The 17803-nt window shown below is 51.8% G+C and overlaps 1 protein-coding gene and 1 long non-coding RNA gene across 5 annotated transcripts in view; one reads left to right on the top strand and one right to left on the bottom strand.

Moving 5' to 3' along the window:
* LOC140903273 (uncharacterized) overlaps positions 1 to 17803 on the bottom strand; it is a 38050-nt gene that overhangs the window by 18827 nt on the left and 1420 nt on the right. The window contains exons 1-2 of one of the 3 annotated variants that reach the window (XR_012156205.2): positions 14521 to 15073; positions 1063 to 1247 (exon numbers count right to left, since the gene is read on the bottom strand). This is a non-coding gene — a long non-coding RNA (uncharacterized LOC140903273). Of the gene's footprint in view, positions 1 to 1062; positions 1248 to 4323; positions 4462 to 14520; positions 15074 to 17803 lie in introns of those variants that run through there. The other 2 variants (XR_012156204.2, XR_012156203.2) reach the window with 2 other exon arrangements.
* Positions 158 to 16575, top strand: LOC140903269 (procathepsin L). 2 transcript variants are annotated; one of them, XM_073324271.2, is made up of 8 exons: positions 158 to 577; positions 9155 to 9287; positions 9956 to 10078; positions 10646 to 10795; positions 11734 to 11958; positions 12049 to 12217; positions 13350 to 13464; positions 14905 to 16554. In XM_073324271.2, exons 2-8 carry the CDS (start codon positions 9165 to 9167, stop codon positions 15002 to 15004), a joined length of 1005 nt encoding a protein of 334 aa, XP_073180372.2. In that variant the 5' UTR covers positions 158 to 577; positions 9155 to 9164; the 3' UTR covers positions 15005 to 16554. The 2 variants fall into 2 exon arrangements, with proteins under 2 accessions (XP_073180372.2, XP_073180373.2); XM_073324272.2 differs by lacking the exon at positions 158 to 577 and adding an exon at positions 8199 to 8899 and having other exon boundaries at positions 14905 to 16575.

The following is a 17803-nucleotide window of genomic DNA, read 5'->3' as shown; positions in this document are numbered from 1 at the left end:
TGGTCACTGTGGGAGTTGAACGTGCTTGCAACTCTGGACATCAGGCCACGTAGGTACATTTGACATCTAAGGGTTTGATCCCCACAGCGAAATGCGGGCAGGTGGTCCCCTGGGCAGAGCCCCTCTGTGTGGCTGCTCAGGCCTGCCTGTGCTCCTCTTATGGCATAATTGGGGTGGGAAGTTTGAAAAAATCAGCCTTAATTTGACCCTCTGTGTAAGGGAGTAATGCATTAATTAAGCCTGAGAGAGCTGGTGGTCCTGTTCAAGTTCAGAGTATTATCTCAGAGCCAGGGCATCTACCGGATCTTTGAAGACCCCAACCTAGAAGATCCTCCGGCCTGGTGGCTACTCACAAATTGCCCCCCCTCCTCCCCCTTCTCTTCCATCTTGGCCTGACTCTAGCTGCTTCAGGAAGTCCTGTTGGGTAACAGACTGAGCAGCAGGGCTGGGGGAGGGAGGTGGAGGAAGTTGCACACATCTGCAGTTCCCTGAGTGAAGGTACTGGTGGCCCCACATTGCAGTGAGAAAGAGAGAGATTAGAGTGGCTTGCGCTTTCTCCTGGCCTTTGGAGATCCAGGTAAGTAAGTGCCAGTCAACAACAAAGCCTTTGTGTGTTTTCGGGGATTGTTTCTCTTCTGTCTTCCTTAATCCTAACCGCTTCTTCACCACCAAAAGAGCGATGGATTGCAGGACAGACCCAATCCCTTTGAGCCCCTATTCCCAGCCTGCTAGGTCCTTTCTTTTTCCTCCTCCTCCTCCTCAGACTGTGTGGTAGGCGACTGGTAATGAGCCAAGAAAAAGAACTTTAAAAAAAAGTCCTTCTGAAGCGTTTACAAACCTCTCTCAGCTACTGCAGTCCCCCAAGCTCACCCCTTGCATTTGTGAGACTCTTCCAGGCCGTGGAGGGTGGCTGTTTTTCCTGTGTGGGGGATTGAGAGCTTGCAAGGCAGTAGCTGGGAAATCAACCTTCTCCAATCGGGCACTGCCTATTGGGCACTGCCGACAAATTATGTAAAGAGCCTCCACCTTATTTCTTTCAGCTGCCCCTTACCTTCTCCTTACCTCTGTGTCGCTGAAGCCAGGTTCAATGCTGCTTGCTGCATCTCTCTCAGAAAGGTAGCTGCTGACAGATGTTAAATGACTTGCACCTGGAAGTGAATGGTATTGGGGGATTCGGTGTGAGTGTTGATGATACTCCATTAGACTGGGACTGATCACCTGAGCTGGCTGGGAAAGGAATTCTTTCCCTGTGGAAAAATTGAAAAACCAAATTATTTGTCCATTTTTTCTGGGTTTTCTGCAATGTGGAAAATGTTCTGATTTTAGGGGCCAGAACGTTGTTTTTAAAATCACAATTTTTTCAGTTTGTGGTTTTGACAAATACCTGGGTTGTTTTTTTTTTTTTTTAAGAAAAATCAGTTTAATCAAAAGTCACTTTCTGCCCCCCCCCCCAATGTTTTGATAGAAAACTTTCTAGCATTTCCCTTGATTGCTGCACAGTGTAATATTACTGTCCAGTAGTGGTGCAACTGTGTGGGTCCCAGGATATTTGAGAGAGAGGGTGTATGAGGTAATGAAATCTTGAAAGATTACAGCCCCCACCTTGCCTCTCTGTTTACTGTCAAAGTAGCTATGGGTCTTTGGAAGCCATTAGACCATGCTTAGTTCATGGGAGTCCTGTGTGTTCAGGGGGAGAAGCTTTGAGCCCTTTGATCGCTTTTTCACCACTGCTGAAACTGTATTGCCACATTCTGGAGGGTTGTTGCTCAGAGAGGCAGAACCCGCCGCTCTGCATTATTTACAACACTGCAGTGGTTTATAAGGTGGTGGCTGGAAGACCAACGCATTCCTGGGGCAAGGGGTGTGTGGTGGTGGTGGGGGGGGGGGGGGGGCCCTGCAGCCCTGGTTGGGGGAGGATTCTTGTTATACAGCTGGAAAAATAAAGTATAAAATACACCAGAAAATTCTCCTGAAGGGATTTCACTGAAAACATCTTTACCAGCTTCTAACCTTCCGCGAGCCCCCTTCACACGATGGTGCCAGCAGCTATGTCTAGCACTCACGTTTGTTCTCCATTAACACTGTGTAGCCTTGCAGTGCCTTAAACAGCTCCTCTTTTCCACCCCAGAGTTAGCTGCATTTTCGACGTGGAAAAGGGGATTCCTTTGCACTAGCCCTTCAACTACTTCTAGGCTGTTAGGCAGGATGCCATTCTCCAATACACTGAACATTTTGTAGAAATTCTACCTCTGCTCTAACTTTAAGGCTGATCTGACTCATGCAGTTGCTTGACAGCCAACACTTGGCTTCAGATGCCCCTTGCAACCTTAACTATAGAATGACTGGCCTTGCTCCGCAACAGCGAGGTGAAACCGTTTCAGCTCTTTCTGGCTGAGGTGCACTGATTCCAGCGATTGGGCTGGATTAGCCAGCACCCTATGCTACATCCACACTTGACCCTGGGGTAAATGACTGTATCAACACCACCGTTCCATTCATTTTACACCTGCTTGGCCTTGGGGTAAATGATTGCACAGGGGCCAGGGAAATGGAGAATCTGGTCCACTATTTAGAACCTTACCAAAGGGTGAGCTAAGGCATAGTGAAAGGGGAGAGGAAATCATCTTGTTCCTGTGAAGCTGACACAGGAGTAAAGGGATCTTTGGGGATGGTCTTTCAGCCGCAGTCACAGCGGGATTCTGAGCTGTCACAGGCTTCCCAGTGCAAGGCACCCTGCCTCAATTTCTGCTCTGTAAAATGAGGTTTACTGATATTGCAACAAAGTCTAGAGGCCCCAGTTAGGGAGCTGTATGGAGGATGGTTTTGCAGCTCCTTTGCCTGCTTAAGTGCTTGGAGGGAGGAGACTGTCAGATCTATCTCCCCGTAACCCTAGGCATTAGACACCTTTCCTACAGTTCTCCTGAGCTGAGTCCCAGGGGGTAAGGCCCTGAGCTTAGAATCCAAGGCTCAATCCATCACACACAGCTCTGTGTTCACTCACGCTTTGCAATAAGCCTTGATACAAAGCAACAGCCTTCTCTCTTCCCTCCCTCGGTTTCTCTGACCTTATCCATCACACGTTCTATTTCTGCCTCCGATCATACTGCCCACAAACGGTTCGACTTAGCGCTGCGGGAGGACGTGTAATCGTTTTCAGCAGCCACAGCCCAGGAAGGGAGGGGAAGCACTCTACCGTTTAAAAATATTGTGGACACGTTTTCTCCCCGCAGTAATTTTCAACTTGGTCTTTGGGCTGGGCTGGCCTCTGGCTTTCTGGCCAATAGGAAAACCAGCTTCCTAGAGATATTTGTCCATGATGCTTCTAGTCTCTTGCTCATGAGGAGGGTTGGATGTTTTTTCAAATCGATAAATGTCAGTAATCGTAGATGGGGAGGGGGAGGGATAGCATTGGCCTACTAAACCCAGGGTTGTGAGTTCAATCCTTGAGGGGGCCATTTAGGGATCCGGGGCAAAATTTGGGGATTAGTCCTGCTTTGAGCAGGGGGTTGCACTAGATGACCTCCTGAGGTCGTCCCTTCCAATCCTGATATTCTATGATTATTATGTGCCTTCATCACACAGGCACAAACTGACCAAAAAAAATCCCACTGATGATGATTGAAACTGACAGGCAAAGTAGCTTGATAACTCAGAGTTTGATTTAAGGCTCTTGACTTTTTGTATAGTTGGACAGGTGATGTTGCCAGCGGGCGTTTTAATGGTTTATGAAGCTTTCACTTGTTGAATGTCAGCACCTACTGTTGTTAAATCAATATTGCCTGACCCTCCCCCCAACTTTCTGCAACTGTGAAAAATAAAAGATAAAAATTGGTTTTAAGCATTTCCTCCCTATCATTTTGCACAGCCACAAAAGCTTAAATTGATTAAAAAAACCTTAAAAATTGTCTGTTGAAATTATAAAAAAAATACAACTTGAGCTGTACCACTCAGCTTGTGACTTTTGCCAGTTAGCAGCAGCAAGCCTTGGGCTAAATACCCAGGGGACACATACTGAACTCCCAGCCTCTTCGTAACCGACCAAGCTGCAGGTGGAGGGCTAGAGGCAGGGTCCCTGCCCCAAGAAGCGCAGGGAGCGTCTAGCCACTGCAGGGGGGAGACTCGTGCTCGCTCAAGCTGATCTAGCGCCGAGACCAGTATGGTGGATGGTGTGGCTCTGCCTAGACACCTGAGCTTGGACCCCAGTGGGCAAACCGGGTGGCTTGCCCGAACCGCTGCCCACGCCAAATGTCTGCACCTGTGAGCTTAAGCTAAGCGAGCGTGAGTCCGGCTGCTCGCCTTGGGAATCGCGCAGTGTAGACGTACCCTTAGAGTTCAGCCAGAGAGGCTGATCCAAGCCCGAGGTGCAGCAGAACCAAGGTCATTGCTGGGACGCTTCACAGAAACAGCTTGGGCAGGAAGGAGTGGAAGGCGAGGGAGCTGACAACGAGTGAGGCAGCGCCGAGGGGCTGTTTGAAAGAAGGGGTGGAGATGAGAATGGGAGACTGATGCTCCGGGGTAGCGAAGTGTATTAATGATGAGGCAAATTGTACAGAAATGAGAAGTGATGGAATCGATTAGACAAAGTCTGGGCCAAAATCACTTGGGGGAAGAAAGCTACCAGAGGGGCTAGCGGCCCTGGGCTAGCGGCTGGCGTGTGCTACAGCCCCCAGGATCTGCTCTGGATATGGAGAGAAACCTTCTAAATGTTTTTAATGAAATAAACACTGCTGGGAATTGTGTGATTATGGGAGACTTGAACTGCCTAGATACAGAGTGGAGGATAAGTGCTACTAATAACAGTAGGGCCCAGATTTTCCTGGATGGGACAGCTGACAGCTTTCTTCACCAAATAGGCGCTGAACCAACAAGAGGCGGAGCCATTTAGATTTGGTTTTGGTGAGCAGGGAGGACCTCAGAGAAGAGCTGGTTGTAGGGGACAACCTTGGCTGGAGTGATCATGAGCTAATTCTGTTTACGTTAAATGGAAGGATAAACAAAAAGAGCTCTGCAATTAGGGGCCTTGATTTCAAAAGGGCTAACTTGGAAAAATGAAGGGAATTAGTTAGGGAAGGGGACTGGACTGAAGAACTCAAGGATCTGAATGTGGAGGCGGCTTGGAATTACTTTGTCAAAGCTGCAGAAGCTCTCTGAAGCCTGCGTTCCAAGCAAGGGGGAAATATTCGTAGGGAAGGGTTGCAGACCAAGCTGGCTGAGCAGACATCTCAAACAGGTGATTGAGAGGAAGCAGAAAGCCTACAAGCAATGGAAGATGGGAGGGATGAGCAAGGAAAGGTCAGAAAGTGTGGGATACAGTGAGAGCTGCCAAAGCAAAGCTGGACCTTGCAAAGGGAATCAAAGCCAATAGTAAAAAGTTCTACAACCATATAAATAAAAAGGAAACAAGGAAAGAAGAAGTGGGCCCACTAACCACTGAGGAGGGGGTAGAGATTAAAGATCATCTAGGCATGATCCAACCCCTAAAAGAATACTTTGCCTCAGTTTTAATAAGGGTAATGTGGAGCCTAGGGGTAATGGCAGGGTGGCTAATGGGAATGAGGATATGGAGGTAGAAATGACCACGTCCGAGGTGGAAGTCAAACTCAAAAATCGTAATGGGGGCCCAGATAATCTCTATCCAAGAATATTAAAGGAACTGGCACATGGAATTGCAAGTCCAGTAGCAAGGATTTTTAATGAATCTGTACACACGGCGGTCATACCATATGACTTGAGAATGCTAATACAGTTCCTATTTTTAAGAAAAGGGGGGGGGGAAGTGATTTTGGAAACTACAGGCCTGTTAGTTTGACCTCAATTGCAAGGTCTTGGAACAAATTTTGAAAGAGACAGTAGTTAAGGACATAGAGCTGAATGGTAATTGAGATAAAATATAATGTGGTTTTATAAAATGTAGATCTTGCCAGACCAGTCTGATCTCCTTCTTTGAGAAGATAACTGATGTCTTACACAAAGGAAATGCAGTAGATCTAATCTACCTAGATTTCAGGAAGGCATTTGGTACAGTTCCACATGGGAAATTATTAGTTACAATGGAGAAGCTGGGGATTAATGTGAGAATTGAAAGGTGGATAAGGAATTGGTTAAAAGGGAGACAACAACGGGTCATACTGAAAAGTGAATTGTCAGGTCAGAGGGAGGTTACCGGTGGAGTTCCTCAGGGATTGGTTTTGGGACCAATTTTATTTAACATTTTTATTACTGCCTTTGGCACAAAAAGGGGGAGTGTGCTAATAAAATTTGCGGATGACAGAAAGTTGGGAGGTACCGCCAATACTGAGGAGGACCGGAATATCGTACAAGATGATCTAGACGACTTTGTAAACTGGAGTAACAGAAATGGGATGATATTTAGTAGTGCAAAGTGCAAGGTCATGCATTTAGGGACTAACAAGAAGAATTTTTGCTCTAAGCAGGGGACATATTAGTTGGAAGTGACAGAGGAGGAGAAAGAGCTGGGGGTATTGGTTGATCCGAGGAGGACTATGAGCCGTCAGTGTGATGCGGCTGTGAAAAAGGCTAATGCAGTCCTAGGATGCATCAGGCGAGGTATTTCCAGTAGCGACAGGGACGTGTTAGTACCATTATACAAGGCACTGGTGAGACCGCATCTGGAATAGTGTGTGCAATTCTGGTCTCCCATGGTTAAGATGAATTCAAACTGGAACAAGTGCAGAGAAGGATGATCCGAGGAATGGAAAACTGACCTTATGAGAGGAGACTCAAAGAGCTTGGCTTGTTTAGCCTAACCAAACGAAGGCTGAGGGGAGATGTGATTGCTCTCTCCAAATATATCAGAGGGAGAAATACCACGGAGGGAGAGGAGTTATTTAAGTTAAGAGCCCATGTGGACACAAGAACAAATGGCTATAAACTGGTCATCAACAAGTTTAGTCTTGAAATTAGACCGTTTCTAGCCATCAGAGTGAAGTTCTGGAACAGCCTTCCAAGGGGAGTACTGGGAGCAAAAGCCTAACTGACTTTGAGTCTGAGTTTGATAAGTTGATGGAGGGGATGGGATGGTGGGGCAGCCCATGATGGCATGTAACTGATCTGCGACTGCTAGCAGCAAATATCTCCAATGGCCGGTGATGGGACACTAGCTGGGGAGAGCTCTGAATTATGACAGAGAATTCTTTCCCTGGTGTTTGGCTGGTGGGTCTTGCCCACAAGCTCAGGGTCCAACTGATCACCATATTTGGAGTCGGGAAGGAATTTTCTCCCAGGTCAAATTGTCAGAGGCCCTGGGTTTTTTTTTGCCTTCCTTTGCAGCGTGGAGTGCTGGTCACTTGCAGGTTTAAACTAGTGTAAATGATGGATTCTCTGTAACTTGAAGTCTTTAAACCATGATTTGAGGACTTCAGTGACTCAGCCAGAGATTAGAGGGTCTATTTCAGGAGTGGGTGGGTGAGATTCTGTGGCCTGCCATGGGAAGGAGGTCAGAGTAGAGAATCATGGTGGTCCCTTCTGATATTAAAGTCTATGAGTCTATTGGGGCAGTTAGGAAAGAGCAGAGGGGGACAGAACTCCCTGTGAGCGGGGAAAGAGGGTCCCAGAGGTTCCTACCTGCTCCCAGCCTGTTCCAGCCCCTCTGGGTCTCAGCCCCTGCTCCCCCGTGCCTGCTCCAACTTCTCTGGGTCCCACTGTTGCCTCTGCCCCCCTCTCCCCCCGTGTGCCCAAGTTTAGAATATTTCCATTGCTGGTGTGCTCACCCTCTGCCCCAGCTGCTTCCACCGTCCCTAGGCTGCAGCAAACCTGCCTGGCCGGTGCCTCACTTGGGGAGAGTCCTATTTCCTGTTGATCTCAGGCGTTGGGGAGGGGCCCATCAGTGGGCTGTCCTGGTGCTGCGGTGTTCACGCAAATGGGGTGAGCCTGGGGGAGAACTTCCAGATGTAGCGGCATTGCCAGACTGGGTCAGACCCATGGGCCAGCTGGTCCAGTCTCCCAGCTCTGACCATGGCCAGCATCAGACACTTCAAGGAAAGGCGCAAAAAAACTCTGCTGTAGGCCGATGTGAAATAACCTGTCCCACCCTGGCAATCTCACCCTCCTCATCCCTAATACAGAGCAGTTTGAGCCCTGAAGCCTGAGCGTTTCTCTCCCTTCCGGTTAGCATTAACTAGAGCCACTGGTTCTTCCGGTTACGCACAGAGAAGGCCAAGCCCTCCTTGAACCTCGCTAAATTCTTGGCTGCAAAATGGTGACGACCCCCTGGGGCGCAGGGCACACCAATGGCAGGTGTACGGCCGCCGGCAGCATGTTGCAATAGCCCCGCACTGCTGGCAGGGAGGAAGCCGCAGGCTGAGTCATTTCCAAGCGGCAAAGGCTGGGGGTTTTGTCCTCAAGCAGAGATGCTGACGCAGCCGTCAGGTTGATCGGAGTCATGATATGATCCGTGAGAGCCGGCCGTGCACTCGGTCCTGAAGACAGCCAAGGCGCAAGTGCAGTCCCTGACCCAGGGAGCCTAGAGTGGCCGTGCGGACGGCACCCAGGGCTGTACAGAGACACAGGGCCCGGGAAGCAGAGCCGGAAAACCAGATCTTCAGACTGCTGCTGTGTTCTATTTTCTAAATCTCTGTTGAATACAGTGGGAGGAAGGAGGAAAGTGGCCAGTGTGCGACCAGCGACCTTGCAGCTGGTGGGAGGAAAAAGGGCCCAGCCGATAGCTCTGAGCCTGGATTCGTGTATGCAATACAGGGCTCGGCAGGACCAGCTGACACAGCCCCAGGCTAGACCTGGAGCTTGGGCCCCGTCCTCGGCCCCCCAGCTGAGCTGAAATCGAGGATATCATGGGCAATGGCTGACCTTTGAGGTGTTAGCAGCTAGAAACTGGACTGAGAGCCACCCACTGATTCCTGGTAGCCGCTCAGCAGCTGTTCAGGTGATGGCACATTTCAGCCCTGGGCTGGATTGGAGCTGCCAGGCAGAGAGGGGTCTTTTACATGAATTTCCTAGGTCTCTGTGTTTGGAGGTTTCCCCATCAAGTTGCTGGCAATGGTGGGGAGGGGACGTCATAGCCTGAGTTACAATTGGGAACTGAAGGCAAGCTGCTCTTCTTGGCTCCTGTGCCCCTCCGTGCCCTGGCTTGGTGAGATGCCAGGATTAAACTCTAACAGGTGCGTTTTAACCCACCCAGCCTGAGAGAGATGCAGTGGCCAATGCTGGTGGGGTCCCTTGTGGTCCTGCTGGATGTGTCCGGGGCACTGGACCCTGCCCTGGAGGAAGGCTGGCGAGGATGGAAGGCCTTCCATGCTAAGGAGTATCCTGAAGTAAGTACTCCATCTCCTTCACTTCCTGGGCGCGCGATTTCCGCGCTCAGCTGCATTTGAACCAAACCGAGTGGCTAGAGCCTGAGCTTTCAGGATTTGGGGGTAAGGGAGAGGAAAGTGGCGAGCAAGGCCTTCTCGCAATCCAGAGCTTCTAGACCCAGCTGCCCGAGAGCGAGCAGCACCCACCAGGCCCGGCAAAGAGTTCCTGGAGAGTCAGGGTGGCTTGGCTGGGAGGTTGTAGAATGGGGATGTCAGTTACCCCTGTAGGGGAGCTCTTGCTTCCTTCCTCGCTGGGTTGTGATGGGGGATGGAGCGAACCTCAATGGCTGTAGGGGTTTGGCTTCTCCTCCCACCCTCTGGGAAGCCTCATGGCTCCCCCAGCTGGTGTGGGGTTTCAGCTTCTCAGGAGGGGTCCAGCCTCTTAGGCTGGATTTTGGCACATCTGCTCCCAGCTGGAAATAGAGAGATTCAGGTGCTAATGGAGCTGGGAAAAGGAAGGGTAGTCTCAGGGGGTGCCCTACTTAGCCAGGCGTGGGAGAGGAGGGGGACATGTGCTCTCCCCACAGACTTCAGCTCCTGCGAGCAACTGTGGTGCATGGAGAACGTTTGCTCACAGGGTGTGGGGGCCGCGGCCAAGCATAACCAAGCTGTTGCTCTGTCCCTGGCAGGAGGCGGAAGCTTTCCGCAGGGCGGTCTGGGAGAAGAACCTGCGGCGGATCGAGCACCACAACCTGGAGGAGTCTCTGGGGAAGCACAGCTACCGTCTGGAGATGAACCACTTCGGGGATCTGGTAACCTGCCCCCCCAGCGCAGATCCTGGAACTTTAGGGTGACCAGCCAGCAAATGTGAAAAATTGGGACGGGGTGGGGGGTAATAGGAACCTATATAAGAGAGAGACCCAAAAATTGGGACTGTCCCTATAAAATCGGGACATATGGTCACCCTATGGCACTTAGTTGTGGGGTGAGGCACCTGTCGGACCACACCCGAAGCCTCCTCCTTCGTTTCTCCCCCTGCCTCACATGACTCCCCCCTTCTCGCTGGGCCCGGCAGATCCCAGCCTTCCTCCTTCCCAGGATGCCCACCCGTGACTCCGCTCCCCTCGTCCCATCCCCCTCCATACCCATGGCTGCGGTGCAAGAGCCTCCTCCTATGCAGCTCTCCTTGCCCGCCCCATGGGCCTGCGTCCCCCTCTCTCAACATCATCAGCTGTCTGCTCCATCTGTACCCAAGGGGGTTGGGTGCCAGGGGCAGGGCTGAGAACGCAGCTCCTCTGTTGGCCAGGAGTTCTCTGTGGCGCTGGCCGGGCGTTCCCTGTCGCGTGCTCTCTGGATTTAAAATTTTCCTTCCCCTCCAGACGGACGAGGAGTTTAACCAGCTTCTGAACAGTTTCCTAGCTGAGCAGCACGGCGGGAAGGGGCCTCTCTTCCAGGAATCGGCTGCTCGGGAGATTCCCAAGGAGGTGGACTGGCGCGCAAAGGGCTACGTTACCCCCGTGAAAAACCAGGTGGGTGCTGGAGCAGAGAGCTCCCTGCTCGGGGCCTAGCCCCTCAGCCAGCCATGGAAACCTCCTGGCCCCAGAGCCTGGGACAAGGCAACCCACAGGCGGGCCTGGCTGCCCATCAGAACAGCGTCGCTGCCTGTGGTTTCCTGGGCTGATGGATGGAGGCTCCGGGCGCCCTTTGCGGCCCCTCTGGAATGTGTGCTCAGCCTGGGATCCTACAGGACAGCCTGGCAGGTGGGGTGGCAGTAGCTAACCTGCGTGGAAGTGGTAGGCCCTTGGCCTATCCTAGTTTTCATGAAGCTCCATGGAATGGGCCTTTGCCCCCCTGGGGCCCTGCCTCCGCCTCCCCCAAGCACCTTTGCCTGGAGCTTGAGTCTGATCCAGACCCTGCTGTGCAGGAGTTGGGTTCAGTTGTTTCACGTCGGCCACATGCCCCGCCGGGTTGGGATGGGAGCTGAGACCGCTAAAAGCAGGTGGTGGTGGGAATCTCTTCCCCTGTCTGTCTAACAGCAACCGCCAGAAGGAACAAGTCCCAGAGGTGAGGGTCCCCGCTGCAAATCCCCAACCCCCAGTTCTGCAACAGGACGGATGGGCAGCCAGAGCACCCCAGCTGCTCTTTGCTAGTGCTGCTTCTGCTCCAGTTCCCCGGCCTCGCGTTGGGGCTCAGACTCCCTCCTGCCACTTTCCAGCAAGCAGGAGCTTGTAAGGCCCTGACGATTATCTAAGCCGACGGCCTGCATCACATAGCCCAGAGAACCTCCCGCTGGGATTCTTGCACTGAGCCCAGCAGCTCCCAGTTGAGCTAGAACAGTGGTTCTCAACCTGCAGCCCCATCAGCACCTGGCTGCAGCCCATGGGACATCCTCAGGGCCATACGGGTAAACAGCTGAGAACGTCTGAGCTAGAACCTACCCTCCACCTACCCGCCTTGCTTTCTGCAGGGCCACTGCGGGTCATGCTGGGCTTTCAGTGCCACAGGAGCCCTGGAGGGCTTGGTCTTCAAGAAGACGGGCAAACTGGTGTCGCTGAGCGAGCAGAACCTCATGGACTGCTCGAGGAGTCTGGGGAACAACGGGTGCCGCGGGGGCTTCATGACTCGGGCCTTCCAGTACGTACGGGACAACAAGGGCATCAACTCGGAGCTCAACTACCCCTACTTGGAGAGGGTAACGTAGGCGAGCATAGCCTTTGGGGGCGGGCGGCGGCTTCTCCAGGGAGTGCTGCCCGAGCTCCCGTTCCATCTCCTTTCTCTGCAGGACCAATTCAGCTGCCATTACAACCCCCAGGACAACGCTGCCAACTGCACCTCTCTCATGCAGATCCAGGTGGGCAACGAGACAGCTCTGGAGCAGGCGGTGGCCACTGTCGGCCCAGTCTCCATTGCCGTGGACGCCAGCACTTTCCACTTCCGCTTCTACAAGTCAGGTATCAAGCATCCCAGAGCGTCTCTGGCCAGAAGGGATCACGGGGATAATCTAGCCCAGTAGGCTCCAACCTTTTTTCCATTTGCGGACCCCTAACCTTTTGAATGGAGGGGCGGACCCCTTTGGAAATTGTAGGTATAGTCGGCAGACTCCCGGGGGGTCCGCTGACCACAGGTTGGAAGCTACCGATCTCGTCTGATGTCCTGCGTAATGCAGGGCGTAGGACTTCCCTGAATTAATTGCTAGAGACAGCAGATCTTTTAGGAAACCTTGATTTAAAAATTGCCCACGAGGGAGAATCCACCATGAGGCTTGATAAAATTGTTCCAGTAGTTAATTACCCTCACTGTGAAAAGTCTGCCCCTTATTTCCAGTCTGAATTTGTTTAGCTTCAACTTCCAGCCATTAGAGCACGTTAGGCCTTTGTCTGCTAAAGAGCCAATTCTCAAATATTTATGCCCCATGGAGGTACTTCGAGACTGATAAGTCACCCCTTAGCCTTCACTTGAAGCTAAAAAGACTGAGCTCTTCAAGTCAATCACTATGGGGCATGTTTTCTGAGTGATGTTGTTATACCACCCTAACCCCCCCGGTTTATTCAGCAGTACCTCGACAGGAGGCTGTCTCCGGTCAACAGAGCTACTGCTTCTCAGGGAGGTGGAGCACCTACCCTGACGGGAGAAACTCTCCCACTGACACAGGGAGCGTCTTCGCTAAGCGCTACGGTGGAACAGCTGGAGATGAGCCCAGATTCTTTGATTGTCGTGATGGCTCTGCTCTGAGCCCTCTCCAATTTATCGACGTCCTTCTGTGCAGACCAGAATGGGGCACGGGATTCCAGCACTTCAGCTCAGGGCTTTTTCACTGAGCTGTCCGGGCTCCCATCTGGAATTACTGGGTCTGTCACAGCTCACCTCCCAGGGGGCACTTTATTACCCCGTTCCACAGCGGAGCCTGCTATCTTACAGCCGGCAGGGACAAACGACAGCTCTGTGCTGCTCTAGGGGCTTCAATCCAATGCCCTGGGGGAGCTTTTCCTTCCGATCCGCTGGGACCTCCCCGCAGGGTCTGCTTCTGCTCCGAGAGGGAGAGACCCCCGACAGCTCATCTCACTCCGGCTTTGCTCTCCCCAGGAGTCTTCGCTGACAGTGAGTGCAGCCACACCGTGAACCACGGGATGCTGGCTGTGGGCTATGGCATATCCCAGGAGAATGGGACGAGCGCTGCCTACTGGATCCTAAAGAACAGGTGATGGGGAGTAGCCAAGCGAGAGAACTCTCCCCAAGGCACACTCATGTCTGTCGCTGCATCCAAAGCTGCCTCTGACCCATGCCCACTGTGAAAATGCACCCCCCACACTTCCTCCCCAGCCCCCAACTGTATGTGTACACACATCAAAACATCCCCCCCCCGCCCCCAAGATGTGCACACTCCCCTCAGAATGCAAGTGCACACACACGTAAACTCCCCCACTGCAGGACACTCTATGCCAACTCAATCCCACCCCCCAGCATGCAGGTGCACACATGGGAACTCGCAACCCTTCACCCTGCTCCCGAACCACATGCATTCCCATGGCCTCGGGATGGGCACTCATGCACCCCCCACCCCAGAGATCTGTCTCGCCCTGGGCCTGTCTTCGGATTTTTGCTGTCTCAAAATGAAAGATCTAAGCAGCTGCCAGGAGCCAGGCGTACGTGGAGCGAGCACTGAGCAAGCCTCCCCCATCTAGCACTGCCATGTGGCTACTTTCCCCACCCTCTCCCTGGCGGCTCCTGAAATGAGAAGGCCGAGCTTGCTCACTGACGGAGGGGTATTCTGGAGAAACAGCTCCGCTGAGGCTGCCAGGTTACTCCACTTGTGATCTAAGGCAGAGGGGACGAGCCAGTGGACAGCACCCCAGTGCAGCGTTTGGTCCCTTCAGTGGATGATCTGGAGAACCTGGGATCAGCCAACATACAGCTGGGTTAGGCAGATGCTCAAAGCATCCTTGAAGCTGGCCTCTAGCACGGAGGTTTTCAAACTTTTTTTTTCTGGCGAAAATTGTTGATGCCCGCGACCCAGCGGAACCGGGGCTGACGGGTTCAGGGTGTGGGAGCGGGCTCTGGGTTTGGGTGGGGCCAGGGATGACAGGTTTGGGGTGCAGGAGGGGACTCTGGGGTTGAGGGGGGCTCAGGGCTAGGGGTCGGAGTGCAGGAGGGGGTCGGGGCTCTGGGCTAGGGGTGCAGGCTCTGGGTGGGGCTGGGGATGAGGGGTTTGGGGTGAGGCTTAGGGCTGGGGCAGGGGATTGGGGCGTGGGTTTACCTCAGGTGGCTCCTGGGCAGCGGCGCAGTGGGGTGCAAAGGCAGGCTTCTCGGACAATGGGAGTCTGGAGCCAGTGCTCGGGCGGTGCACGGAGCCCTGTGGCCCCCCGGCCTGGGGGGCGTGGGGGGGGCTGCTGACTGCTTCCAGGGCGCAGCGTGTTGTCAGAACAGGTAGAGATTAGCCTGCCTTAGTCGGGCAGCCCCGCCAACGGGACTTTTAACGCGGCGCCTTCCATTCCGCAACCCAGTACTGGGTCGCCACCCGCAGTTTGAAAACCACTGCTCCCGCATATTGGGACAACTTTTCTCTCTCATTACAATGTTCAAACTTCCTTCAGCTCCCACAGAGATTCTCTCACGCTCTCTTCACTTTATCTTCCCGCAGCTGGTCTGAGCAATGGGGCGAAAAAGGTTACATCCGGCTGGCGAAAGGAGCCGACAATCACTGTGGTGTGGCCAATCAAGCAAGCTATCCCATCTTGTAGCCAGAGCTGGGTTTTCCTCCTGCCCTAGGCCTGCATGGCAGAAGACCTCACATACTGCATGGGGTTGTTTTTTTTTCTTCCCACAGTCTAAATGACTTGATCTTCGTCTTCAGCAGGGAGATTCTTTTTTGCTCCCAGCAGCGATTTCTGGGCTGTTTCTTAGCTGCGATTTACTTAGCTTTAGAAGCGATTAAAAGTTGTGCAGCAAATTGCTCTTGCAAGCCTGGGTAAGTCATGTTCTGGTCACGCCGCAGCATTGCTGAACGAGGCTTTGTGCCCTGTCCAACGGAGTCATAAAATAAAGAATGTTTTCCTCTCAGTGTGAAAACCAGTCTCCTTGTGGGTTTGAAAGATGATTAAAGATGCTTCTCCATAGGAGCTTTCTATGCACCTTACAAGTTCCCTTAGCCATTCGATCCCATTTTCCTCTTTAGCTAAAGCCCAAAAGCCCGTGGAGACCGTGCCAAACTGGCTGCCAACAAAACCACAAAGAAGATGACGGGAAAGTATAGAAGTGCCTGTAACCTGAGTCTGTATTATCTAAGCACTGGCTATGCGCAGGCACTGTCCAGGACCGCAGAGCTTACTGTCCTGAAGAGATGTATTTACATAACAGCCAAGGCATATGTATTTACATAACAGGAACAAGGCAAAACGCAATATAAATAGCTCCCATTACATTTGCTCTCCAGTCCCCTTTATTCAGATATGATGATGCCAGGGAGAAGGAAACTGATTAGAACCCCATCAAATTCTCTATATAAATTTTTCATTTTATTTTTATGGGGAATTTTGTGTTGTTTCATTTTCTCCAGCTGGAGGAGGGTCAGGTCCTGGCCCCAGTGGAGTAGGAAGCTGGGGCTGGGGAAGGGGGTTTGCAATGCAAGCCCACCCCATACTCTTTGGCCCTGTGTGCCAGCTTGCAATGCTACTCACTCAAATTTGGCCCAGCCATCTCCCACCGTCCAGCCACCCCGTGCGCTAGGTCCCCGGGCTCAACCTCACAGGCTGTAGCTGCCACTGCAGGGGAGTTTTTGTTTTATTTTACATCTTGTTTTTTCATTTTATTTGGTATTTGCAAAAAAAACCATGGGACTATCAAAATGACCATTACCCAACAACGGTAATGTTTGAGTAAAGCAAAAGGGGAGTACTGCCCAGTGGTTAGAACTGGGAAGCATGAGAAGAGAGCACTATTGGGGCTGGTCACGTCCCATTTCTGTACCTCAGTTTCCCCATCTGTAAACGGTTAAGAAGCTAGGATAACCTCGCTGGCACCTGACCAAATGACCAATGAGGAGACAAGATACTTTCAAAGCTGGAGGGGGGGAGAAACAAAGGCTCTCTCTGTCTGTGTGATGCTTTTGCCGGGGTCCGAACAGAAATGGAGTCTTAGAATTTAGTAAGTAATCCAGCTAGATATGCGTTAGATTCTGTTTTCTTTAAATGGCTGAGAAAATAAGCTGTGCTGAATGGAATGTAGATTCCTGTTTTTGTGTCTTTTTGTAACTTAAGGTTTTGCCTAGAAGGATTCTCTATGTTTTGAATCTAATTACCCTGTAAGGTATTTACCATCCTGATTTTACAGAGGTGATTCTTTTACTTTTTCTTCTATTAAAATTCTTCTTTTAAGAACCTGATTGTTTTTTCATTGTTCTTAAGATCCAAGGGTTTGGGTCTGCGTTCACCTATGCAAATTGGTGAGGATTTTTATCAAGCCTTCTCCAGGAAAGGGGGTGTAGAGTTTGGGGAGGATTTTTGGGGTGGGGGGGGAAGGACGTTTCCAAGCGGGCTCTTTGCCGGTTATATATCTATTAGACGTTTGGTGGTGGCAGCGATAAAGTACAAGGGCAAAAGGTAAAATAGTTTATACCTTGGGAAAGTTTTAACCTAAGCTGGTAAAAATAAGCTTAGGGGGTTTTCACGCAGGTCCCCACATCTGCACCCTAGAGGTCAGAGTGGGGAAGGAACCTTGACACCATCCATGGCAGGTGGATGATAATACCAACCAAATGCCCTGCCGTGGTGGGAGGCTTTCTGTTTGTAAAGCCCTTTGAGCCCCACAGTGAGGTCTCATGTGCTTGGACCCCTTTCCCATCACTCCCGCCCTTCTAGGCTGTATTCCTTACTTGTTACTGAGGCAGCAGGTGGCTGTGTGTGAGGACTAAAGCTCTCAGCTGAAAGCTAGAGTCTGGGAGGGAGGCTCCCAGGGGAGGCCCGTGCCAGGGAAGGCCAGAGAAGCCAGCAAGACTGGTGCTTCGTGCCTGAGACTGTTCAAATCTGTGTGTGTGTGTCCAGAATTCTGCTCAATGAGCCTTGTTACTGCTGTAGCTATTCTAGCCTATTCTCAGGACGCTGCACCGAAGCTGCCCTGTGCCTTGGAAACCTGGTTTGACAAGTTGCTTTGCAGCACACAACACTCAACCCAGCTGGTGTCCTTCATGCTAAGCCTCCTGAGATTTATGAGAGAATTAGCAGCTCCTTCAGCTTTATTTGCCCCTCGCTCTATGAAATCGCAAGCTGTACTTATGGTATAAATCAAGCATTTCATAGCCAGCTTCAGAAACAGTTAGATTGATTTCTGCGCTTACAGGCAGGAGAGCTGGCTCTCCGCAGCACCTCTGTCAAGGAGCAGCCAGTCCCTCATTTTCAGTAGGGGGGCCTGGGCTGCTTAAGGTCGTTGCATGAGCATATGAGCCAGACCCAATGGACACTGACCTGAAAGAGATGGAGGGATAAGGTGACCAGATGTCCCGATTTTATAGGGATAGTCCCGATATTCGGGGCATTTTCTTATAT

The sequence above is a fragment of the Lepidochelys kempii genome, chromosome 25 (assembly GCF_965140285.1).
Source record: "Lepidochelys kempii isolate rLepKem1 chromosome 25, rLepKem1.hap1, whole genome shotgun sequence".
NCBI lineage: Eukaryota > Metazoa > Chordata > Testudines > Cheloniidae > Lepidochelys > Lepidochelys kempii.
This window is presented reverse-complemented; position numbering and strand designations above follow the sequence as displayed.

Excerpts from the sequence above, each read along its gene's own strand:
- LOC140903269 (XM_073324272.2), top strand. The coding sequence starts at position 9,165 with ATGCAGTGGCCAATGCTGGTGGGGTCCCTTGTGGTCCTGCTGGATGTG. Across the intron at positions 9,288-9,955 it reads ATGCTAAGGAGTATCCTGAA|GAGGCGGAAGCTTTCCGCAG; the intron begins GTAAGTACTCCA and ends TGTCCCTGGCAG. Across the intron at positions 10,079-10,645 it reads TGAACCACTTCGGGGATCTG|ACGGACGAGGAGTTTAACCA; the intron begins GTAACCTGCCCC and ends CTTCCCCTCCAG.